We start from the raw sequence: 25051 nt of genomic DNA on the forward strand, positions 1-25051 counted from the left end.
AGTGGGGTGCAGCTGCCCCCCAAACCATTTCCGGTCAGGTCAACATTAAGCACAGGCTTGTCCCTGGAGGCTGAGACACATCAGCCATGGGTCTTGACTTCCAGTCTGTGGGCATGACACAGGGAAGGAGGGACACTCCTCGCAACAGGACGAAGGCTCCCTTTTGCAGGCAAAACTTCCATCCTGGACCCAGGGGCCCTGCTCCCGGGTTGGTTTGCCCGATGCCTAGCAGCCACTCTGACCTGGTTGGTGCTCGGTGATGTCCACTGAATGAATGAATAAATGAGAGATCTGAAGGTCTGAGGGCACAGACCCCAGGGGGCCTGGCATCCTGTCCTGGCCCAGCCCACTGGGGTTGGCAGCTGCCCGGCCCTCTCTGCCTCTTGTGCCTTCACTGCCCTCCCTGTCTCTCCCATCCCAGGACATCCCATTCCAGGGCCAAGGCCGAGGCGGCCCTCACCGCAGCTCAGAAGGCCCAGGAGGAAGCGCGGATTGCCAGGATCACTGCCAAAGAGTTCTCACCTTCCTTCCAGCACAGGGAAAACGGTGAGCCAGGGGGCGACGTGGGGGCGGCGCAGCTGGGTGTCCTCCCGGGCCACGTTCCAGCGGGTTCTGTCCACTGCCATCGTGCCTCGCGTTCATTGCCCTTCATGACAGTGCGTGTCTGTGCGTGAAGCCTTGGCACGTGCCCCCCTCGGACACGTGACAGAGCGTGTACGGCTTTAGCGTCTCTCCCGCCTCCGTGTCCCTGCGTGCACATGCGTGTCCACGCTTCACTCACGCTTTACGTGGAGGTGAATGTCTGCGTGCTCTGCTTGTGCATGTGGCATGTCTCCCTGCCCTTCCCCCCCAGTGTTATTCTAGAACTTTCTGTGACGATGTTAGTGTTCTATAACTGCTCTATCCAACCAGGCAGCTACAAGCCATGCAGGAACTGCAGCTAGTGAAGCTGAGGACCTTTCTTTAGTTTTATTTGATCATAACGAATCTACATTTAAAAGTAGAGAGCCGCATGTGTCCAGTGGCAGCCGGACTGGACTGCGTGGCTCTGGAACAGTGAGGGGAGCGCCTGCCTTGTCTTTTGGTGGAAGCTGGGAGGAGCTAGAAGCCACTGCAGGTCAGCCAGCTCTGTGACCCTCATCCTTCCACCCTGGGGAATGGGCCTGAGGGCTAAAGAAGGAGGAGGGTACTGATGATGAGAGAGGTCTGCTGAGGCTGAGGTCCTCCCCAGCCGGACCAGCCACCCGTCTCCCGCCCCACTTCCCTCCGGCCTCACTCAAAAGATGCCTCTGCAGCAGGAAGCCCTGGAGAAGAGCTTAGATCACTTCTCCCCGGGCCACGCTCCCGAGTAGGAGTGGAAGCCGCTGCAAGCTGCTTGAGGTTTTAGGAATCTGCCATGGTACCGTCTGTGTCCTGAGACTACACCCTGAACTCTCCTGCTGGAGCCCCGCAGCTCCCGGCCTCCCTGGCAGGGGACCTGGCCTTTGGGGCAGCTGAGGGACGCCAGGCCCACTTCTCAGCGGCAGGAGGGCCCGAACAGGGATGCAGGCATTGGAATTCCGCCACACATGCTCTATGTTCTGCTTTGCGTTTTCACAAGGATGCTTCCAGGAATGTCACATGCTCTGGAACTAATTTTAGCTGAGGATGATCTCCCAACTGGTGGTGCTGACAGTCAGGGTGCCAGGACTGAGCTGGAGGGCATCAACCTTCCTCTGGGCTGTGGGGTCCACATGCAGGCCAGGGCTGACCCCAGGGTTGTCAGTGGGCAGATGGTCTCCCAGGAAGGGCTCAATGTCCAGGCTTTATCTGGGGCCTTAGGGTAAAAGGTGCAGGGGCCTGGCCCCCAGGAAGATCACAGCTGGGGCAGGTCAGGGAGTGATCATGGGGGTCCTATGATGCAGGGCTTTCTCCCCCACATGGCACCAGAGGGACCCCATAGGGAACGGGGTTCCCAGAGTAGTTTTTCAGACCCCACTCTGGCCTGTTTACCTCTCTGTGCCCAAAGGTAGGTAGGGGTGGGGGCTGCAGTCCAGCCTGTGTCCCTGTCCCATGGCCACAGGCACTGTATTTGAATGAGAGCTGAAGTCACCTGGGCCACACCCCCATGTGACAGATGGGGTGCAGATGCAGGGGTCCGATCATTTGCCCTGAACCCCATGCATCTGCCTTCCCAGCACTTGAGGGTGTCAGATTTCCTTATCCAAGACCACGTGGGGCTTCCCCTGGGGCCTTCACCTTTCTGCGGAGCAGCCACAGTGACTCCACTGTGGCTGCAGCGCCTTGTCCTGCTTGCTGTTGTGTCTCAAACAGTGGATGTCTCCTCATAAACAGGGGGCCCACCCCTGCTGGACTGAGAAATTTCTGGCCACACCCAGGGTGCCGTGTCGCCCAGACTTCTCCTGCCCTGGCTCAGAGGCTCTAGAATACAGGCAGGGAGGGGAGCCCAGCCCCAGGATGGCATGGGGCGGGAGACCACCCCGTTCTCTTAAGACAGGCCAGGCCCCCAGAAGGCCTAGGCCACCCTGACATAGAGGTGTCCTGGGCTGACAAGGCTGGTGACCATGATGTGTGGCCTCCCCTCCCAGGCCGTGAGACCCCATAAAAGCTCATCTATCATGACTTGTCATCAGAGCACCTGTGGGGTGATGGGGCTTCGGGGTCCATAGAGGGACTTTGGGAACCACTGTGTCCCAGCCGGGTCTCTTGCCATCCTCAGGCGAGACCACACAGAACGTCTGAGTAACCCAACCTCTGTGTGCTGCCTACTCCTCAATATAGGGCTAGAGTACCAGCGGCCAAAGCATCAGGTTTCCAGCGACGACATTGAGGTGATCTCCATCGGGACACCCCTGCAGCAGGAGAGCCCCGAGCTCTACCGCAAAGGCACCACTCCCTCGGACCTGACCCCTGACGACAGCCCTCTGCAGAGCTTCCCTGCCAGCCCCTCGGCCACCCCACCACCGGCCCCTGCCTGCAGAAACAAGGTCGCTCACTTCTCCCGGCAGGTCTCGGTGGATGAGGAGCGAGGCGGGGACATCCAGATGCTTCTGGAGGGCCGGGGAGGGGACTATGGCCGCAACAGCTGGGGCGAGGAGAAGGCCGGGGGCTCGAGGGGCATCCGCAGCAGCGCCCTCCGCAGCGGCCAGCCCGCAGAGGACTTCCGTACCCGGAGCTCAGGCCACAAGCAGCCTGGCAACCCCAAGCCCCGGGAACGGCGGACGGAGTCGCCCCCTGCCTTCTCCTGGACTTCCCACCCTCGGGCTTGCAACCCCAGCTCGGGGGGCGCCAAGCTGCTGGAGCTGGATGAGGAGAAGCTGAGCAACTACGAGATGGAGATGAAGCCCCTGCTGAGGGTGGACTCCCACGTGCAGGAGCCGCACCCCCAGAAGAGACGCTACAGCAGGGGAGGCGCCTGCCGGAGCCTGGGCGAGGACCGGGGCTTCGGGGCCCAGAGACTGAGGTCCAAGTCCCAGAACAAGGAGAACGTCCGGCCAGCTGCAAGCGCAGAGCCTGCCGTGCAGAGACTGGAGAGCTTGCGGCTGGGCGACAGGGCCGAGCCCCGGCTGCTGCGCTGGGACCTGACCTTCTCCCCGCCCCAGAAGTCCTCGCCTGTGGCACTGGAATCGGACGAGGAGAACGGGGACGAGCTCAAGTCCAGCACGGTGAGTGGGCACCAGATAGCCCTAGGGGGTGACAGCTCAGGCCTGCCTGGGACTTCTGTAGATTCCTCCTCTTGCTGAGGGCAGGGTGGGGTGGGGTGGGGTGGGGGAGTTGGGAGGCGGCTCTCAGGATGATGGCTTTACTTCCACAGGACTGGGACCCTCCCTGACAGGAAGCCAGTGCAGGGTGGGGGTCGAATTTCCTTCACACAGATCCTTGAGAGGGTTATTCCCAAGCTAGATCCTTTCAGTGAAAGCACCTGGGTCGTTTTGAAAGCTCCCCAAAAGAAACTGGGTAGCAGGGGACCCCATCCTCCCTCAGACCTTCCCCCAACTTGCTCCAAACCCCTAGCTGTCCAGGAGGGTCCTCCCCATGTTGTAGGGCGTCTCCTGGTAAGGAGTCCTTGCCGTCACCAGTATCCCCATGTCCTGGAGACACTGAGGGCCAGTCACAAAGCAGGTGGGGCGTTGGGCGGGGCGCTGGGTTGGGTCCCCTTTGTCCAGGCCACACTGTTTACTTATGGGCCAGGTGCGCAGTCCCATCGACAAAGACACACGTGTGTCCTGATCCCACAGCCTTTCTAATGGATGAGTCGGACAGAGTTGTGTGTGGGGCCATCCACCCCAAGGACCCCCTTCCTACCAGAGCTGTGGTTCGACATGTGTGGGCCCGGAACGCCACTCTGGTGGCCTCTGGCCCACCCCAGGCCTACCCCAGGCCTATGGGTCAGACACTCAGGGCGGGACCGTGATCCAGGTTGATCAGGCCCCATGGGAGATGTTGGGGCTGCTGCCAAGTGAGGCCGTGTCTCAGGTGTGTGAGATGCTCCTAGGCTTCCTCCCACAGCAGGCAGGTTGGAGGAAAGAACAGAGGCCCCTGGGCCGGACTCTGTGTGGGGCTGGGAAGGGCTCTTGTATCCAGAAGGGACCTCCTAGGACCACTCACCAGGTGGCTTCCACCTATAAGCAGAAGTGAGGCTGTGTGAAGGGCTAACGGAACACACTTCAGACCCACACCACGGGGGTGACACCCCCACGCAGTCTCACGAGGCCCCACCTGGACTAACGGCATCAGCCCACAGGGACTCCCTCGCCTGCTGGTGGGCGCCATACGCCAGTCTCACTTGTACAAGAGAAACACCAGGAGCCTGTCTCACTAGCATGCAGAGTCTGAGACCTGCGCTTTACATGTCCAGACTGGGCCCCTGGGACTTAGCGACACTGCCGGGCAGGGTCAGTGTCTGGCCACCCCCAGGAGGATTGCGTCCCTTACCTGGGTGTTGTCCCAGCATGTCAGGACACAGTGTCCCTTGGAAGAGAAGTTTGCTGTCAGAAAGCAGCCTGCTGGTCCTCAAGACTGTTTCTACATCCCTTGAAACCAGTGTGTCTTTCTTGCTGGTGGGCTGGTTCCTACAATGCCCCTGCCCTCCAGTGGGACTTAGCGACACTGCCGGGCAGGGTTAGTGTCTGGTTCCCTGAAGAGCGGCCCCTTGTGCTCTTTCTGGGACCTAAATACCAGATAGCACTTACATCTTTTGCCTCATTCTGGCAGCCGAAATGTGTGCATACGCACACATTTGTGGTGCGTGCACGTTGTGTACCACCCCTGTGCACACACATGCACCCATGGGCATTTGTATGCGTGTGGTTATTTTAGGAACAGCTGAATGATGGGCAGGGGTGGGAGGTAAGGAAGGATTCTATATTTAGCCCAACTAACCACGTTGGCACTTCTGGGTGCTTTAAAATGAAGCTCCTTTTGGTAGAGGCGTGAGACTTCAAGCTGGGCACCTATAGTTACTCTATACCTGGTCCCAAGGGGCAGCTGGGAGCCAGGGGGACTTCCCGAAGAGGCCTTGGGTACTGCCCTTCATCCTTGTCCAGCAGGGAGGCCTCTGCACCCATCACTTGAAGGCTTCATGGACAGGAGGGCAGGCCCAGGGAAGGAGAGCCTGTGCTCTGAGTGGCTAGGCGGGCCACAGCCTCAGCTCCAAGGGGATCGAGGGCTCCACTCCCAGAAAGGCTTGAAGGAAAACGTAGTGCTCCCACCTGCTCACGAGGGAGGCTGAGGATGCACAGGGGTGGCAGTTAGCACAGACCCTGAGCAGCTTATAAGGTTTTTTATCGAGAAAGGCGTGTTTAAAGAACTAGAGGGGTCTCCCATTGCCAGGTGTGGGGTCTCGGGCTAAATTTAGGGGCCACTCTGGGTGGGCTGCATCTGAAATTCAGTGATAGCATTTGAAGTACCAGTTGTACAGAGCTGGAGGCAAAAATAACGCAGGCCTGGGGTGTTTACTTAGAGACTCGGGGTACCCGGAGGGGGGGCAGGCACCAGGGCTTTCAGAGCCACAAGTGATCCAAGAGCAGGAACTGCAGATTTGGAAACAATCGGGAACCTCCTCCTCGAGTCGGACCTGAGGGGCTCCATGCTCTGAAGAGTTGGACATTTGGTTTCTGACCATTTCCTAAGAGGTCCATCATCTTCCCACCCTCTTTCGTACCTCTTAGTTTGGCTTGGGGTGTGTGTGCGTGCGTGTGTGTGTGTGTGTGCACATGCGCGCGTGCACGGGGGTGGGGGGGCGGTTGGGCGATGGTATGGCCAAAGAGAGAATGCTCAAGACCAGGCTGCAGACTCACCTCTTCTCTCTCCTTCTGTTCTAGGGCTCGGCTCCCATCCTGGTAGCCATGGTGATCTTGCTAAACATCGGAGTCGCCATTTTGTTTATTAACTTTTTCATCTGATGAGATTGTCAAGTTAGCAAAAATAACAGTTGGTGTACACAAGGGGGACATTAAAAGCAAAACAAAAAGGGAAGGATCAGAACTCGGACAGCCCAATAGCTACTTCCGAGTCTTTTCACAGAACACGATTGGGTATTACTCACAGTTTGCCTTTTTTTCTGGGTAATGTTTTTTGGATTTTAGCCAAAATTCTTTGCTTGTATAACACTATGCTGTGTGGCATGGCAGAAGGAGGCCAGCACGCCGACCCTCCAGCTTGATGTGGAAAGAAAAGGGATCCCGGCAAATCAGCGGCAAAAAAATAAAAAATCATCATCATCATCGTCGTCACACTCTGCCTGGGATGTGGAAAAGGAGGCAGCTGAGGAAGACCCCTCAGTGTCCAGCTGTGCCCGGCCAGAGGGGAAGCAGCTGCTGTGAGGCGTAACGCGGGAAGTCGGTTAACTCTGCTTTTCCTCTCTGTTCTGGAATAGCGGGTGACAAGTATGGGCGCGAGGCACGAGGAAGAGGGCGTCCCATCCCAGCTGGCAGCAGCCTGGGCCTCTATTTTAAATCTGTGCTGCATACTTAAGGAAGCAGATCTGCCTTCTCTTCCCCACGAAACAGATCACAACCCTGCCCTCTTCTCGGCACTGCCCCATGGTTTTCCTTGCAAGGCCGGCTCCCCACACCAGTCTTAAAGCAAAGTCCTTATTTTTGCCGCTGTCCCTTCCCATTTTGCCACCCTTCCATCAGACCCCAGGAGAGCTGTGCTGCAGACGTCCAGGGGCCTGCAGAAGCCCAGGGCTGGTGCTGGAAGGCAGGGAGCAGTGTGGGGCCCCTGGGCCATCATGCCTGGGCTCTGAGCATGTGGCGTTCCCGCACTTACTGTGCAGGATGTATATCCAGGCTCCCGTGTCCCTGACACGTCTGCGGCAATGACAGCCCTTACACGACATCGTTTCTCTGTCGCTGAGCCCACGGGTTTCACATATTGTCCTGTGCCTGCAGCTTCCCCCACCTCCCCGCCAAGGATATGCATATTCCTTCCGAAGGCCTCATTCTTTCTCCGGAGCCGGTCTGGTCCCAAGACAGTAATGTGGTTGAAACCCAGTGGCTTGAAAATTCCTGAGAAATCGTTGCATATCCATCTACCCCAAAATATACAACTTGTTTCAGTCAAACAAAAACAGGTTCCTGGTGTTTCTGCCTTCTCTACCAGCGTTGCTCTGTCATCCAAAAAAAAAGAACAAGGTTCCAGAATGTTTGAGTACCCTGTGGTCCTAGCTATGGAGCCAGCGCTGGCCAGCCTGTATGGACGTGCCGATGGGGGCATGGGCACGTCCATACGCAGGTCCCCCTGCGCTCACACCTGGGAAGGTCCTTACAGTGAATTCCCACAGTCGTCCTGGGTACAGCCCGTCTATGACTCTGCCTTGCTTTGCTTATGTTTAGCTGTTTCTCTGCTACCTTTCGAGCAGATTTCTTTACTACACTGCACTGGATTGCTATATTTTTAACCAGAAATAAACTAAAGATTAGAGCATGTTCCACTTAAATTCAGTTTTATTTTTTTTCCGTTATACAGTCACTCCCCGTTCCTTCTCACAGTTTGCTTTAGGTTGGGGTCTTTTTTGGGGGAGTGGGGACATGGGACAGGGAGGGAGGATCTACAGGAAATACATTTCTGATAATGTTGCTTTCTAAAGGGGTATTACATCTTTTTGTACATCTTATTTTCCGTTCCTCTTTTTTAATATCAAGTGGTTGCTGCAGACCTGAAGTGAACCAAATAAAGATGCCTGCTCCTTGCAGCTCTAAGAATCATCCATGCTGGGATATGTGTTTTATAATTCTGTTTGCAAATCTTTGTAAAGATTATAGAGACTTCTTTTGTACACTCCAATAACTGCATGACAAAAATAGTACCTACAAATGCAGGTTACATATTTACACGCAAACACCATGAGGTGGTTAGATGCATAAAAGCAACAGCAGAGAAACACACATCATTCAACAGAATTCGTAGTGGTTTCATGACTAGGTGTCTCTGTCACTCATCCAGCCGCCAATCACACACTTGTGAAAACCAATCAACACCCCGACTTTCCATCCTTCCTCAGCACCCTGCAGAGGGCTGAACCATTCCCCTGCACTCCGGGTGAATTCCAAGCGGATTCCGCCAAGACCAGAACATACTGGGTCTAAGAGACTCTAGAAAGCTCATTTTTAATTGGTTTCCAAACAGTGTCATTAAAGGCCAGGTTGCCTCTCGGGATCCCTGCAGACAGGCTGAATGCTTTAGCTCAGCCCAGCATGCTTTTCCTACCTGCCCAGAGTCTCAGGTTTCCCAACAGGTGTATCAGTCACCTCACTCAGGGGCCAGGTAGGCTGACCTGCTTCTTTCAGGCACACTCCTGGCAGATGTACACAAGTGAATCAACAGGGACGCGTGGGACTGTGGGGAAAAACAGACGTGTGTGTCACGGCTGGCCCCCAGTGGTACAGAGTGCAGACGAGTTTTAATTAATCCCAGAGCAACCCCGTGAGATGTGAAAACCGGAGACAGGGAAATTGAGTTATATGAGATACTAGGCCGGGGCCATGAGGGAGAAGGGGGATCAGATCACCACCCCATGCCCACCTCACCTCTCCCCACCCACCCAAGGCTGGGAACCTGCACTCACACCTTACCCTAAAAGAGGTGAAAAGGCCACTGCCCTCTAGCATCACCAAGAGACTTGTCTGTGCCTGTGGTTCACCGGTTCCATTTACTACAAATGTGAGGAGCCTTGTGCATTGGATTTATGCTTTTAAAGTCTTCGTGCTGCCTGTACAGTGCCTGGATAACTCCGGGCCCCTGAAAAATTCTCTTTATCCATCTTTTTGAGTTCTCAGTTTTGTAATCATTAACATACAGGATTCCCAAAGACAGAGATCAGGTATGTGATACATAAGCAAAAACAACTGACAAGGAAGATGATGTTGATAGAGAACAATTCAGTGCAGCCACAAAAATGCAAAGCCCATTGTTGAAACCATTCGAGAAGGACTGACTCACTTTTCTAAGAAGTCCACAACCACATCTAACAAGCAAAACACTCCTTTGTTGAAACGCAGTGGGAGGGGGTATGAGTAAACACAAACGTGGCAGGATGACAGGCTCTTTCCTACATGGACAAGATAAGCATGAGGAACACAGGTCAGGTCTCACCAGCCCACAGACTTCCTGCCGGGCCTGTCATGCCCAGGGCGCACAAATGGGGCAGCCCCAGGTCCTGGCTAACGCCTGGTATCCCAGCCTGGTCTCCCAGACTGGTCATGAAAGAGCTCCTGTTCACTTTCAAAAGAGGCCCAGTTTGGGTAATAAGTTACAATGGCCACCCCACTTCCAAACCAAAGGGCATCAATGAGAGCCAGGTAGAGGTGTTCAGATATCACACCAAAGACGCTAAGGACTTGTTAAAAGTGGATGAATGTTTATTTGGGGGAGTGAATGAAATAAAGTGTTTCTGTTTTTTGCATTTTTTTAGTTTGGGTTTTTGATTATCCTTTAAAAACATCCAAGCACTCGAATCAGCACTGAGTGCTCACTTGCACTCAAGGGGTGGAAAAGCCCTAAGAGGCTCAGAGATGCTCAGGCAGCCTCCTCCAGGAGCAGCAGTTGCTTATTTCATTTTCCCGTAAGGGTAGAGGAGCAACCTCTTTTCTAGATTAAACTCAGTTTCTTTAACTCTAAAAGGTCTTGTCTTCCAATTTTTCTTGCCTTTGGTCTCAGAAACTTAACATGGTGCCTACTAGATTTTAAGACATTTGTTTCCACAGCTGAATGCACCGCCTGACTGCCACGATCAACTGACAGTACTGAGTGCAGCTGACTAAGGTCTGTTCCATGATATTAAGTAAACATGATAGTCATTTTTAATCTTGCCTAGGACAAGGGTTTCCTCCCAGTCAGTTAAGCATAAAAGTGAAGGAACAAGATTGAGATGCTAGATAAGGAGTAAAGGTGAAGTTCTGACTGTGGTAAACTGAGGAGTCTGGTTAGTCTTGTTCTCTTGCCTGGGGCTCAGCCATGTGTTGGGCAAGAAGTCAATAAACAAAGACCAAAAAAACCCCAATCTGTTCTAAGTGCCAAGAAGTGTCCCTAATAAAGCCTTAAAAGAAGAAAAAGTGCAGTTGTCTTTAACAACAAAATACAAAGCTGTGTTTTTACAGTGTACCCACATACCTGGACAATGTGAACTACAGAATATACGGCTTGTCTGAAAGCCATGGAAATGCAAGGGTCACAGTCTCTCAAATGCCTGGCATCTGGAGGAAAGTGCAGAAGGTGCACAACAGCACAGTGTAGTGCCCAGAACAGGTGAACACCCCTGAGGGTGATGGAAGAAATGCTTTGGAGCAGTGGTCCCCAAACTTTTTGGCACCAGGGACAATGCTCCTATGAGAATCTAATGCCTAGGAGAAGCTGTGGAGCTGAGGTGGCGCCGTGGCCAGGCCCATTGTTGAAACCATTCGAGAAGGACTGACTCACTTTTCTAAGAAGTCCACAACCACATCTAACAAGCAAAACACTCCTTTGTTGAAACGCAGTGGGAGGGGGTATGAGTAAACACAAACGTGGCAGGATGACAGGCTCTTTCCTACATGGACAAGATAAGCATGAGGAACACAGGTCAGGTCTCACCAGCCCACAGACTTCCTGCCGGGCCTGTCATGCCCAGGGCGCACAAATGGGGCAGCCCCAGGTCCTGGCTAACGCCTGGTATCCCAGCCTGGTCTCCCAGACTGGTCATGAAAGAGCTCCTGTTCACTTTCAAAAGAGGCCCAGTTTGGGTAATAAGTTACAATGGCCACCCCACTTCCAAACCAAAGGGCATCAATGAGAGCCAGGTAGAGGTGTTCAGATATCACACCAAAGACGCTAAGGACTTGTTAAAAGTGGATGAATGTTTATTTGGGGGAGTGAATGAAATAAAGTGTTTCTGTTTTTTGCATTTTTTTAGTTTGGGTTTTTGATTATCCTTTAAAAACATCCAAGCACTCGAATCAGCACTGAGTGCTCACTTGCACTCAAGGGGTGGAAAAGCCCTAAGAGGCTCAGAGATGCTCAGGCAGCCTCCTCCAGGAGCAGCAGTTGCTTATTTCATTTTCCCGTAAGGGTAGAGGAGCAACCTCTTTTCTAGATTAAACTCAGTTTCTTTAACTCTAAAAGGTCTTGTCTTCCAATTTTTCTTGCCTTTGGTCTCAGAAACTTAACATGGTGCCTACTAGATTTTAAGACATTTGTTTCCACAGCTGAATGCACCGCCTGACTGCCACGATCAACTGACAGTACTGAGTGCAGCTGACTAAGGTCTGTTCCATGATATTAAGTAAACATGATAGTCATTTTTAATCTTGCCTAGGACAAGGGTTTCCTCCCAGTCAGTTAAGCATAAAAGTGAAGGAACACGATTGAGATGCTAGATAAGGAGTAAAGGTGAAGTTCTGACTGTGGTAAACTGAGGAGTCTGGTTAGTCTTGTTCTCTTGCCTGGGGCTCAGCCATGTGTTGGGCAAGAAGTCAATAAACAAAGACCAAAAAAACCCCAATCTGTTCTAAGTGCCAAGAAGTGTCCCTAATAAAGCCTTAAAAGAAGAAAAAGTGCAGTTGTCTTTAACAACAAAATACAAAGCTGTGTTTTTACAGTGTACCCACATACCTGGACAATGTGAACTACAGAATATACGGCTTGTCTGAAAGCCATGGAAATGCAAGGGTCACAGTCTCTCAAATGCCTGGCATCTGGAGGAAAGTGCAGAAGGTGCACAACAGCACAGTGTAGTGCCCAGAACAGGTGAACACCCCTGAGGGTGATGGAAGAAATGCTTTGGAGCAGTGGTCCCCAAACTTTTTGGCACCAGGGACAATGCTCCTATGAGAATCTAATGCCTATGAGAATCTGTGGAGCTGAGGTGGCGACGTGGCCAGGCTCCGAATGGGCCACGGACTGGTACCAGCCCATGGCCCGGGGGTTGGGGACCCCTGCTTTGGAGGATGGCTAAATGTTCTCCCAAACTGCAGTCCAGCTGTAAGAACAAACGCCATTTTCAGAGTTTGCTTCCACATGAAACTTCAACATGGAAATGCCTGAGATAGAAAGGTACAAACACATTCTTAAACCTCAGAGAAGCAAGCAGCCCCACTGGGGACAGATCGAGGTGTGGACACGAGCTTGCTATGGGCAAGCTGGGTGCAGTGGGCCCAGGTCAGCGCATTTGGGGAACAGAGAACAGGACAGGGTGAGAGCAGCAGACTCGCACGCCTACCTCACTTCTGTGTGCCCCACCACTGCTTAAGACACAGACACCTCACTGTGCGCTGGGGCCATGGGCTCGCGTCCCATGCCTTGCACATCTGTCATCAGTCTGTGCACACCCTCTCCTGCTGCCCTTCCCTTCATGTTTGTGCCACACGTGGACGCAGGTATCCAGCTGTGCTGCCACTGCTTAGTGACATGGTTAACAGCAGCAGTCCAAACCCATAAAGGACAGGATGCCCCAAGAAATGGTTGAGACTGGTCTTGGCTGGACCCCTGCTCTCCTCCACCCTGCTGGCAGCATCCGCGTTGGCAATTCATCCACATCCGCTAGGAAGGGCAGACAGGCACCAAGGCTGCTTCCTTAGAGGTAGCCAAGGCATACCCAAGGCAGGCACGAGGAGTTCCAGTCCCTTAAAACCAGTGTATTCGTATCGCAAGAGCACTAACACGCCCAAGGAGGTCTCTTTTCTCCCCCAATGTCATCGATTCCAACGGGGCAGACACGCCATGCACCCACTGACCTTCCATGAATGACGCCTACACCATACTACACACTAAACGGGCCTGTGACAGGCAGGAAGTGAGTCAGGAGGGCCACCCTGTGTGGGCTTCCAAACATCGGAAAAGGTCAGCGAGAAGACAGCGTGAGGCCCAAGAGGAAGGAGTCAGCTCTGTGGGCCAGCACCGCGCATGCTCCCTCCAGGCTCCTACAGCACCCCTGACCCAGGACCCAGGGTCTTCCCACTGGGCCTCTGGGTGAGCCTGCCCCTTGGCGTGGTCACTGCCGCCATCAGAGCTGCCCTCTGCCCTCACCTGGCCCTCACGCTCTTCAGTGCCCAACCGCTGATGTGCCAGTGCCTCCCCAACACTGAGCCAAACCTGACAAGGTTCTCCAGCTGGACCTGCTTATTTGCACCATTCACCATTTCCAAAGAAATGCCATCGGGTGTAGCCTGAATGAAATAAAACCAACGCACCCTCACCGTTCACGTGAGCAGTGTGTGAAACTTTTCTTCACTCTAGACATGAAACCACTAACCCTGATGTAGATGCTTTTCTGTGAATGAACTCTAACATAAATCAGTCTCGATCTGCATTTTTCTTTTTCCATTTTTTTTTTTTCTGGTGCATGTAAACTGTTTGCTAATACTCTTTGATCATTTTGTGCATTGACAAAAGGGAATGTTGACTATGTTCTGATTTTTCTTATTGATGAAGCAACTAAAACATTACCTCGGCCTTTCTCTTTTCTTTTAGCTGGAAAATAGCGTGGTTACTTACAAAATGAAAATAAAATAATTTTCTTTAATGAATGTAGCTGTTTAAATCATACCATTACTATATACTTCACTGTCTGAAGACAAAGGACGCTGTTGAGACTGAAGAAAAATTTTGCTCCTCTTAGTAATAAACATTGTCGTTGGAAACTTTAGATAACCTGCATCATCTCACAAATTTGTGCCTTTACTGCAAGTTCCTTCTATCGATAAAATGTCAAGATGGATAATTGCAACTCATGGAACCAAACTTATGTTATCCGACAGTGTCCCTCTGTCATATCTGGAGGATCTTATTACTGTTTTGAGCAGGAACGCTCTGTGAACACAAATCTGAAACGTGCCCCCCACCTTTCCGTGCCAGCATTTCCTGTGATTAGACAGTCTGCTAGTCTACCATCTCGGGGCCCATATTCCTCACCGTTAACTGAGTGCCTGAGGCCGCCTACCCTGCCCAGTGCTCTCTCCCCTCTGCCAGCTAAGGGCCTCAAGGACCTCCCTGTTTTGTTTTCCCAAACCTATTTTAATTTTCTTACACTTCAACATCTATGTTTCTCACGGGATAGTTACTGAGTATATCTTTCTTTCCCTTAGAGTTGCTGCTCTACCTCAGAATCCTTCCCTGATACATTGTGGTCTTTCTAGGCTCAGCTCCAAGGGCAAGACCCCATTCCCCACACACCGAGTCCCACAGTCCCCACACATGGCTGCTACGCTCAATGTGCCCATCTTCAGCCCTAAAGCAACAGCTTCCGTGGTGGCTCCTCAGCCTCCTATGGCTTATGTCCAGTGTGGGGCTTAAAGGGACTGTTGGGATTGGGACAAGGTAAACAATGGGCTTAAACTGTAGTTGCGGGGCGGGGGAACTCTGGTCACCTTGGTCCCACTATATGTGGCCACCAGATGTTCTGGTCAGTGCCTTAGCTCCCCACTGGACACCATGGTCAGACTCCTGGTGACCAGGCCCAGCCAAAGCTCTCTTGCAACACAAAAGTGAAAATGGCTACGTAGGTCTATATTTGGGAGCTATCTGGGCCAATGAGATGAGACTGGACTCTGGTGATCAACCGCCTGTACACAGCTTGCTTCCTGATTTAAAACGCCTGGGAAAACAGTAGTTACTAGAAAGTTTCTTCAGTGCACATGGAACTAAGCAATAGATAGCAGGTGGATTTCACACTGGAGCTAGAGCTGATCGCTTTCCTTCATGCTAGGGAACAACTGTTCCCTCCCTGCCATAGTCCTCTGACACAATCAACACTTGTGTCACCTTCTCATTGCAACACACTTAGGGGACTTGAGTGTGAATTTCATTTGTTACCCTTACCTGAGCTAGCTCCAAACTCTAGAGAGCTCCCCTCTCTCACCCCAAGTGAGACAACCCTGAAGAAGCTAATTCACTGGCAGGCCCATTCAGTATCTGGTCCCTCAATGTACTTCTATTGTCACCTAGCCACTGACTTCCTGCTTGCACCAACTTGGTAAAAAAATCAGATGTCAAACTGCAATGAACACCACTGTCACACTTTTAAAGAATCAACATTTTGAATGATGAATACTTCTAAGCTTACTTAGTAGTTCCCTTGATTTTTACTCCGTTCAACTCAATCTCAAGAAAGCTATTGCCTTGGGCTAACCCCTTCGAGTTCCTCTTACTACAGCCTGACCCAGACAGCAGCTCTGTAGCTCGCGGGAAGTGGGGAGATCAAAGAACTCGTCATGCTCAAAACCCCACAGAATCCTCCAAAGAGCTGTGTCGAGGTGTCTACAGGGCTGATGTGGCCAGTTAATGGGCATCAGTAAAAGGGCAAAACCCACCGAGCAGGTGGGGATTAAGTGGGGCTTAGCAACAACAACTAGCAAACCAAGGACATCAAGACAGGATACGCCTTCACAGGGCCCCCTGCTGACCTGAATGTGACCATCTCCCAGCTGTTCTGGGTCCAACAACACAGAGGGCTTCATACAGGCCACTCGTGGTGGTGGCTGTCCGGGCACCCAGAGGATTCAGTTCAGCAAACCAGTCACTGATAGAAAGGCAGCAGGGCATTGGCTGCTGCTCCTAGGGGACCACACAGTCCGGTATCATCGGGGTCCCTAACCCCTGGGCCATGGACTGATACTAGTCCATGGCCTGGTAGGAGGTAGTGAGTGGCAGACAAGCAAGGGAAGCTTCAGCAGTATCTGCAGCCGCTCCACGGCACTAGTTATCACCACCTCGGCTCCACCGCAGATCATCAGGCATTAGATTCTCATAGAAGCATGAACCCTGTTGTGAACTGCACATGAGAGGGAGCTAGGTTATACGTGTTCCTTATGAGAATCTGATGCCTGATGATCTGAGGTGGAGCTGAAGCGGTGATGCTAGCTGGGGAGCAGCTGCAAATACAGATTAACATTAGCAGAGGGGTCTGACTGCACACAAATCATAATAAATCAATTGCTTGTAGACTCATATCAAAACCCTATCAGTGAGTGGCAAGTGATAATTAAGCTGCATTTGGTGGCAGGCTTTAGAGTGGCAAGTGAGTTGATGTGCTTCAATTTACAGCTGCATCTGGTGGCAGGCTTTAAGTCAGAATCCAACACTTATTTTAGTCCTCGTGTGGTCCACCCATTATTTTATTTACCACTTCCATCCTCTCTCGCACTGCACATTTGTCTGTTTTGGTAAGCCCACAAGCTAACCCTAGCCAAAATGAGTGAAAAACAAACGTCACTGGAGAGCTTCTTTGAAAGGGGGAAAGATCCAGTGATGAGACAGCAGAAGACACTAAGATAGCCAACAAAAAGAAGGCTGCATTTAAAAGGAAATGCCAATGGAACACAAATGCAATGTTCATTGCAACAGGTGATTCACATTCTCCAAGCTCGCTCTGTACAATATGTGGCGACCAACTATCCAGTGAAGCCATACCACCTTCGAACCTTCGCCACATGGAGACTAAGCACCCCGCATTAAAAGACAAGACTTTGGAGTTTTTCAAAAGCAAAAAAAAAAAACATGAACATAAAGAACAGAAGCACTTACTGAAGGCCACCACTTCATCAAATGTGTCTGCACCGAGAGCATCATTCTTGGAGGCTAACCGCATTGCTGAAGCTAAGAAGCCCTTTACTACTGGCAAAGAGTTGATACCATCTGCTGCTAAGGACATTTGTCGTGAACTTTTAGGAGAAGCTGCAGTTCAAAAGTGGGCACGTGTTCCTCTTTTGGCTAGTACCACAACTAGACGAACTGATGAAATAGCAGAGGATATTGAGGCACAATTGTTAGAAAGAATCAGTGAGTCACCGTGGTTCGCAATCCAGGTTGTCGAGTCTACTGATATTGACAACAAGGCAACAATGCTTGTTTTTGTGTGATATGTTTCTCAGGAAGATGTGCATGAGGATATGTTATGTACACTTCTGTTGCCACCCAACACCACAGCTGCAGAACTATTCAAGTCTTTGAATGATTACGTATCAGGAAAACTGAATTGGTCCTTTTGTGTCAGTATATGCACGGACAGAGCGGCTGCCATGACTGGACAGCTTTCTGGTTTCACTAATCAGGTCAAAGAGGTCAGTTCTGAATGTGAGTCTACACACTGTGTCATCCATAGAGAAATGCTGGCTAGCCAAAAAATGTCACCTGAACTTAACATTTTGCAAGATGTGATTAAAAATATGAACCACATTAAAGGACATGCCCTTAACTCACATCTGTTCACGCAGCTCTGAGGAGATGGACACAGAGCACACGTTTTCTCTTACACACGGAAGTGAGATGGCTTTCTAAAGGTTGATCACCGGCCAGAGTTTTTGAGTTATGAGAGCCGCTCCAGAGATTTCTTTTAGAAAAACAGTCACCACTGGCAGCACATCTCAGGGACAAAGAATGGATCGCAAAACTTGCTTGTGTGACGTATTCAACCTGCTTAACCAGCTCAATCTATCACTTCAAGGGAGAATGACAACTGTGTTCAACTCGGCAGATAAAGCAGCTGCATTCAAAGCCAAACTGGAGTTATGGGGCGACAAGTGAACACTGGGATTTTTGACACGTTTCAAACATTAGCAGAGATTTTGAAACAGACTGAGCCAGGGCCTTCTTTCTCCCAGCTGGTGCATGATCACCTGTCTCAGCTTTCAAAAGAGTCTGAGTGTCACTTCCCAACCACAAAGAACTCCCGAACTGGGAAAGAATGGATCTGGCACCCATTTGTGAATAAGCCAGGTGAATCTGTCAGTGCTAGAAGAAGATCAACTGCTTGAGATCAGAAATGACGATGGCCTTAAAAGTATGTTTGAGACAAGTTCAAAGCTCCATACATTCTGGATTAAAGTCAAGGCAGAATATCCTGAGATTGCCACAAAAGCACTAAGAAAAGCCTCCTTCCATTTCCAAAATCTTATCTTTGTGAAGCAGAGCTTTCTGCAGTGACAGCAACCAGACCGAGATTACGAAGTAGACTGGACGTAAGCAACACACTTCACGTGTCACTGTCTCCCATCACCCCCAGATGGGACCATCTAGTTGCAGGAAAACAAGCTCAGGGCTCCCACTGATTCTGCATTATGGTGAGCTGTATAATTATTTTGTTATATGTTACAATGTAATAATAGAAATAAAGTGCACAAGGAATGTAATGCGCTTGAATCATCCCAAAACCATATCCACACGTCCCTGGTCTGTGGAAAAATTATCTACTACTAAACCAGTCCCTGGTGCCAAAAAGACTGGAGACCACTGCTGTGTCACATTTCTACCTCCCCGGCTGCTGGACATTGAAGGCACACTGTTACTGGTGTTTTAATCACAGCAATTAAACAGCAGAGGCAGCTCCTCTTCTGGAAACTTGTTTATTTAATCCTCTTGGGTTCTGAGCAGCCTCTTTACTCAAACTGCATCTTTAGCAACAGCTAAAGATTGGACGTGACAGCAAAACAGATACTTGTTTGTACAAGAAGTTTCTTCTTCGGGGGATTGTTATTTCTCTTTCAACTTAGTTGATTAAAAATGATCTTCTTCCTTCAAGTCTCATTTAGTTATAGGCTGCTCCGTAAGAAAAGTGGCCTCTGATAACTACATTGGAGCTGACAACATCTTCCAATTATTTCCTCCCAAAACTGCAGCAAAGCCTTAGCAGCTACACAACTGAGCCTGGTGTGCTCACATCACAGGAACAGATAGAGGGCCCTGAGGGACCTCTGTGCGGTTCCCGCGGGCCAGCTGTGGCGTTCACTCTGGCTTTTCGGCCCTGCCATAGGAGCTTCTGGCTGGACTCCACCTATGTCAGAAAAAGACCTGGACTGTCCTAGCATCCAAGGGAAGTGCCACAAATAAGAGGCCAACACTAGAGGGCCTCACCCTCCTACCCAACATGGCCCATGCCAACCAGGCAGGCGGTGTGCTACCTAACATCTGCCTGGCCTCTCTCCCTGATGACCAGGGCTCCCGTGGGCACTGCCAGGCACCACACCGAGAGGGAGGCTCCGGCGGGCAAATGTGGCGGGCAGGCTACTGCAAGCAGAGAGCTTATTTCTGGTCAGCATGCGAGAGTTCATTTCCCCTCTGGGTCCTGTTACAGAGCAAGGTCACACCTGTCAGAGCTGCTGGGGGTCGAGCACTATGAGAAGATAAAGACGAGGTGGACCAAGGCACTGCTGCTGGGGCACACTGGCCCCTGTCCTTCCACTGAAGACTTACCAGACCCATGCCCTGCTCTGCCGGAGGGAGGCATTCCCACTTTTTTTTTTTTTTTTAACCTCCAGGTAATGAACAGGTTGACCTGTTCCAGGTAGTGAATGGGGTATTGACCCCATTACTGAAAACTCATATTCTACATTTTCGTTGTTGAAGATACTTAAGATGAAAAAATGCATGAGGTATGAATTTAAAGCCCCGCTTTGACCCCAGTTACACAAATGAACAGCGGTCTCCCGCCACTCACCTTGGGGCGGGCACCAGCGTGTTAACTCACCTAGACTTCCACTTGACAGGCCCCCTGTTCCTGAGTCAGGCACTGGGCAGCGATACCACATGGGGGTGGCGGGGTCCCTGCCCTCCAGCTTCCCTTCCTGTCCTCTGAGGCCTATGGAGGAGGAGGAGAGGATGGCTCCAACACCTCCTCCCCAAGAAGGTAAAGAGCGCAGCCCTGCAGGCTCGGTACACTTGATCCCTCAGAGCCCAGAGCACAGCTGAGTGGCAGAGAAGGAGCGGCTACTTTATTTTACAGATACTAAGGAAACACTTACAGGCAGTAGGAGTGCTGCTCCTGAAAATTTTTTAAAATCAAAGAGACAATCTCTAGGCTGATGACGTGCAGCCAGTCAGAACATCTGTCTCCTACTTTTACAGAAAGAAAACCCCTACAAAGCACAGAGAGTCCAATTTTATCAGAAGAGAAACATGCTTCCTGTGGGCGCTTCATATTCAAAGTGCTGCCAGTTGTGTGGGTGACCTTGCCCCTGGCCTGGCCCTGCCCAGGCAAAGAGGCCCCACTAGGACCGCGGTGCACGCAGGGCCACAAAGAACACAACCTTTGCTGCGGCTTCGTTCCAAGTCCGATTTATTTTAAATCGCAATGGTGACGCTGAGGAAAGACAACCTCATTGAGGTTGTCTTTAACTTCTGGCCCAGCCTGGCAGCTCACGCTGAGTCATCAAAGAAAGTTTTTGCCATGGCGTGGGCTACCTTCAGCACTCTCTTCTCCTTGGCGTCAGGCCCAGCGTCATCCCGGGCCAGCCTGACCCAGTACTGCTCAGTCCTGGGCAGGTAGTCTGTGAACTGCTCGCCAGGCATCACCAATGGGTGCTGTGGCTCTTTAGTGGGGAAGAAGAAAGAAACATGTTCAGCTGAGGAAGAGGCCTGGGTCAGGCAGTGTAGGAGGCCACCCGCTCGCGGCCCGATGGAGTAAACATGTGAAAACCTGAATTTACAGACGTGACACCATGAGGCCATTCTTCACTTTATCAGAGAAACCACGACACTACTTACTCAAATAGCAAGCTGCTCTAACATACTCCAGATACAAATATTTAAAAAAAAAACAAAAAACTTAAGCTCACCTCCAGAACACATCTACAAAGCAAAATCAAATTTTAATACACTCACCTCCATCCTCCTCGCCACTGTCCTCGCCACTGTCCTCCTCATCTTCCTCTCCGCCCTCAGCACCCTCGCCCACATCGCTGTCCTCCTCTGAGTCAGTCTCCAGCCACTCCTGAGTTTCTTTAGAGCAAAATGAACATTCATAGAGTGTCAGCGCACCCAAAGCCAGGGGAACCGAGACCGGAATCTCCTAAGGATCCCATCTTCCCACTAAAGAAACAGGACATGAAAGCGAGGGCCCTGCCCGCAGCACGTCTGGATGCTCATGGAAAACACATTGTTCTCCCCAGATCTTAGCAGAGATGGTGAGAGTGAGATCGGTAAAACCAGAAAACCCGTCTCAGAGGACCCTCCCACTGCCCAGCTCTAACATTGCTTCACTAGAGACAGGAACAAATCTCACACCAGCTGTTTCGTACCTTTCCCTAAATGTGTGGATTTTATTTTTAGTCTCAGATCTTAAAGAAATGAGCAGTGACTTAAATCTATTGGCAGCCTGTGGTACAATGTGAAAGTGACAACCGAAGGAACACAGCAGCTTGGATCAGAGAGCAAACGAGGCCCAGAGGTTCAGAAAGTCACGGACTGGAGAGGGAACTGCCCGGTCTGCTCGTGTGCACACAGCAGGCTGCCGACAACGGGAAGAACTCACAGGTAAAATCTGCTTTACAACTATGTATGTATGAGCAGCACCTGGACAGGTCTGAGGCTCACACGCATGGTGTCAGGGTGAGTCCCCCTCTCCTCAGCTCCTGGAGCAGGACGGGTGTGCACAGAAGGCGCCTCCACCCTGTGCCCAGGGCCTGCCCTCACGTGAACAGCCAGCACCAAGAACACACAGCCCATCAACACAGGGTGGATGTGGGTGGCACCTGGGGGCAGATGCAATGAAGATGATTTCAGGGTTCGTACCCCAACCTGAGGAGGTGCTTACACCATCTCAGCTCACCTGGATCCGCCTCTACCAGGGCTGTCCATTCATCCATCTTGTGCAGGTCGAGGCAGTACAAGTCGCTGAGGGTGACCTGGCGGTCACCGGCCTCAAACATGCCACCGTAGAGGTAGAGGCGGCCATGCTTCACAGTCAGCATGGCGTTAGAGCGGGGGCTCGGCTCCACCACAGGGCTGCCCGCCTCCTCAGGGCTATCGTCCTCATCTGACTGTGGCTGCCCAACCGGGCCTGGGGCACTGAGCACCTGCTTAATGGTGACCACGGTCCCGTCCTCTGCGACCACCTCTCTGACCACCTCTAGGGGCGCCAGGGTGCTGGGCCCCCCACACTCCAGCTTGTCGGCACCCAAGGGCTCCGCTTTTGGTCCCCGCCTGCGCTTCCTCTTTTCTGACTTGGGTCCCTGTTGACAGAAAGCAGGGCAGTTCACTTTAACGGCAGACAGAGGGTGATGAACAGGGGTGACCTGGGCGTTCCAGAGTGCACAAGGAGCACCACCCACTTCAAGTGCTGGGCAAAAAGCTGGAGGGTCACACCCCTGATCCACCCGCTGGGGTCACCCCTCAGAGACCACACAGCCTCTGCCCAGTGTCACTCCTCAGAGAAGGTGGAAAACGGTGGCAAGCCCAGAAACGAACTCTCACCTGATGCTCAGCAGAGGCATGAGGGCCCTTCAACCAGAGCTGAGCCTCTGCCACAAAAAACGCCCACCCTCTCTGTGCCTCGGGCCCTGTTCCTGAGGGCATGACCTGACCTCATCAGCCATCGAGAAATGAAGCCCTTGGGGGTACCCACTGCTGGAACGGCACCCACTTTATGCCTCTCTGGGACTAGTGCCACAAAAGGGTGGAGGTAACCAGTTTCCTGTTTACAGTGACAGTAGAGAAAGTGACATGCTCAAAGAGCCACACAGACAGAGGGTCCTGAGAGACTGGGTGTCTCGACACCTGGCCTGGAAGGCAGAACCAGCTGACATGACAAAGGTGAGAGCCAGGTGCCCTGCATTAGGCCGCATGCTTGGCATACAATGTATTGTGACAATCACTTCAGAACCCGACTCTACCTTCAGCTGTCCTGCAAACCAGCGGTTCTTGATGGCATCATAGAAGTGCAGGTCATTGAGGAAGTCACCCTCCAGGCTCTCCTCCTCTTCCTCATCACAGACACCTCCGAAAAGCAGTGTCTGATGGTTTGGGGCCATAGCCACCGAAAAGCCAGACCTGGGAGTAGGCTTGGCACCTGAAGGGTTAATCCGAGTCCATATCCATCTGCCTGTCACAAGAGAGCAGAAGATGGTGTAAGAGGAAGGGAAGGAGGGGTACCAAGACCCAGCCAAGGGGCACAAGTGTCCCCAGTTGCCCTAGTGGCTAGGATAGATGAAAAAATTGCAAGACTATAGGTAAATACCACGTTCACTCATTTTGCTCCCTCTGCAGAAAAAAACACAGTTCAACACGCTCTCTCCCGACCTCCCCACCCCAGTTTAATCCTCCTTAAGTTTCAGTTTGCACTGGACTACCTTTTTCACAAACGCTCCAAACACTGCAGTCTAGGGACACTTTCCAGCTGTGAATGGAGGCAGTGATGAGACAGAGGCATGGAGGTGGAGGTGGGCATGCCCGGTGCTGGGAGAAGCCACGTTGCACCCCAGCCTCCGTAGAGACCCTCACTCCATCTTCCCTTCCTCCTGAGTGGGCTGCACAGTCATGGCTGCATGCCCACAGGCCCTCCTGGAGGCCACTCCACTTTATGTTCTTCCTCCTGGCTTGTGCCTAATTTCCATGGTCACCCTCAAAAGTTAACCTAGCGTGAAACATGGGGAGAAGTTTTCCACCATGTATAGGAAAAAAAAACACTAAGATTTTTTTCCTTTAATGAACATTAAAAAAAAAACTTAGCAGAAGCATCAAATGGCAAACATTCTATTGAGTCCTGCCCAATGCCATCCATCAGTGCACAGCACAGGTGTGACTCTGGCACACTCAAAGTAGGCCATGAGATCAGTTCACTACCACCAGCATTTTAATGCTTTGAGGAACTAGAAAAGAATACATGTCAGAGTGCCCTGCATGTAGCCAGGTGAGACACACTTGTATGACATGCACACGAGCGTACACAAGCTCATGACCCACCATGTCCTTCTCACTGGGGGCCAAGGGCCTGATGGCCAGGACACAGGGGGCAGCACGCAGGCTTGGGGTCCCACTGCCTGGAATGTAGTCCAGCTTTCAAATTCAAGTCCACTGATGTGTAAACTGAGCAAGTTACTGCATGGCTCTAAACTTGAGTTCCCGCTTGGAAACGCAGATGGCATCGGTCGTGCAATGCAGTGTGGCTGGCACCTGAGAAGTGCCTGGGCAGGAACATTTCTGAAGGCTTGGCTTGACGAATTTTAGAGCAGGAAAGAGGTAAAGGTATTTTTCGCAGTAACCCCTCATTTTACAGACGAGAGATCTCACAGGGAGGTGAAAGAACTTGCGGGAGGTCACAAAACAGACCCAGATCAGACCGGACCCCCTGGGTCTAGTCCAGGCCTCTCATTGCAAGACCTGCATCATGCAAATGAACCACAACCTTGCTTTTTGTAAAGGAGCTTTAAAAAGTGAACATTAGGGATGTTGACCCCATAATAAGCATTCCAGAAGTTTATATCCTAACATCAGTCACCTGCTCTTAAGAAGATAAATAACTAGAAAGCTGTGGCTCCCGCTCTCTACAAAAAGAGTTCAAGGACTGACAGTGTTTTCAAGCCAGTCCGTCCTGAACTCCCCCAAAGAGTGAACACTTCCCAGCTGCTTCTGTTGTGCAGACAGGCAGACACTTTGGGTTATTTATGGAGTGTCAGCCTGGCCTGCTCGGGGGTGAGGAGGGCTTGCCCACAGCTCCATGCACGGGGCTGACCACCAAGCCCACGTCCACAAGAGCAACTGGGCTTCCGTTTCTCTGTCCTGCCTTTTGCAGCAATATGCAGACCACCCACAGATCCATCTCTCTCACAGTGCAATACCTTCTTTTCCTTCCTCAGACTTCAGCAGG

At 51.6% G+C, this 25051-nt stretch overlaps 2 protein-coding genes across 8 annotated transcripts in view; one reads left to right on the forward strand and one right to left on the reverse strand.

Moving 5' to 3' along the window:
* Positions 1 to 6796, forward strand: part of JPH3 (junctophilin 3) — a 91947-nt gene extending 85151 nt beyond the window's left edge. The window contains exons 3-5 of the mRNA XM_006926744.3: positions 422 to 546; positions 2782 to 3665; positions 6324 to 6796. Of these exons, the coding sequence (XP_006926806.1) occupies positions 422 to 546; positions 2782 to 3665; positions 6324 to 6404 (1090 nt within the window). The 3' untranslated portion in view covers positions 6405 to 6796. The remainder of the gene's footprint in view (positions 1 to 421; positions 547 to 2781; positions 3666 to 6323) is intronic.
* Positions 6797 to 7931: 1135 nt separating this feature from the next.
* Positions 7932 to 25051, reverse strand: part of KLHDC4 (kelch domain containing 4) — a 61404-nt gene continuing 44284 nt past the window's right edge. For 3 of the 7 annotated variants that reach the window (XM_025042578.1, XM_025042577.1, XM_025042576.1), the window contains 5 exons: positions 25023 to 25051; positions 23079 to 23287; positions 22016 to 22418; positions 21070 to 21186; positions 13800 to 20047 (listed from right to left, as the gene is read on the reverse strand). The exon at positions 25023 to 25051 ends at the window's right edge or, in 2 of these variants, runs on beyond it. In XM_025042578.1, the coding sequence (XP_024898346.1) occupies positions 19659 to 20047; positions 21070 to 21186; positions 22016 to 22418; positions 23079 to 23287; positions 25023 to 25051 (1147 nt within the window). In that variant the 3' untranslated portion in view covers positions 13800 to 19658. Of the gene's footprint in view, positions 8842 to 13799; positions 20048 to 20507; positions 20778 to 21069; positions 21187 to 22015; positions 22419 to 23078; positions 23288 to 25022 lie in introns of those variants that run through there. The other 4 variants (XM_025042580.1, XM_025042582.1, XM_025042581.1 and 1 more) reach the window with 3 other exon arrangements.

Source organism: Pteropus alecto, unplaced genomic scaffold (assembly GCF_000325575.1).
Source record: "Pteropus alecto unplaced genomic scaffold, ASM32557v1 scaffold7, whole genome shotgun sequence".
Classification (NCBI taxonomy): domain Eukaryota; kingdom Metazoa; phylum Chordata; class Mammalia; order Chiroptera; family Pteropodidae; genus Pteropus; species Pteropus alecto.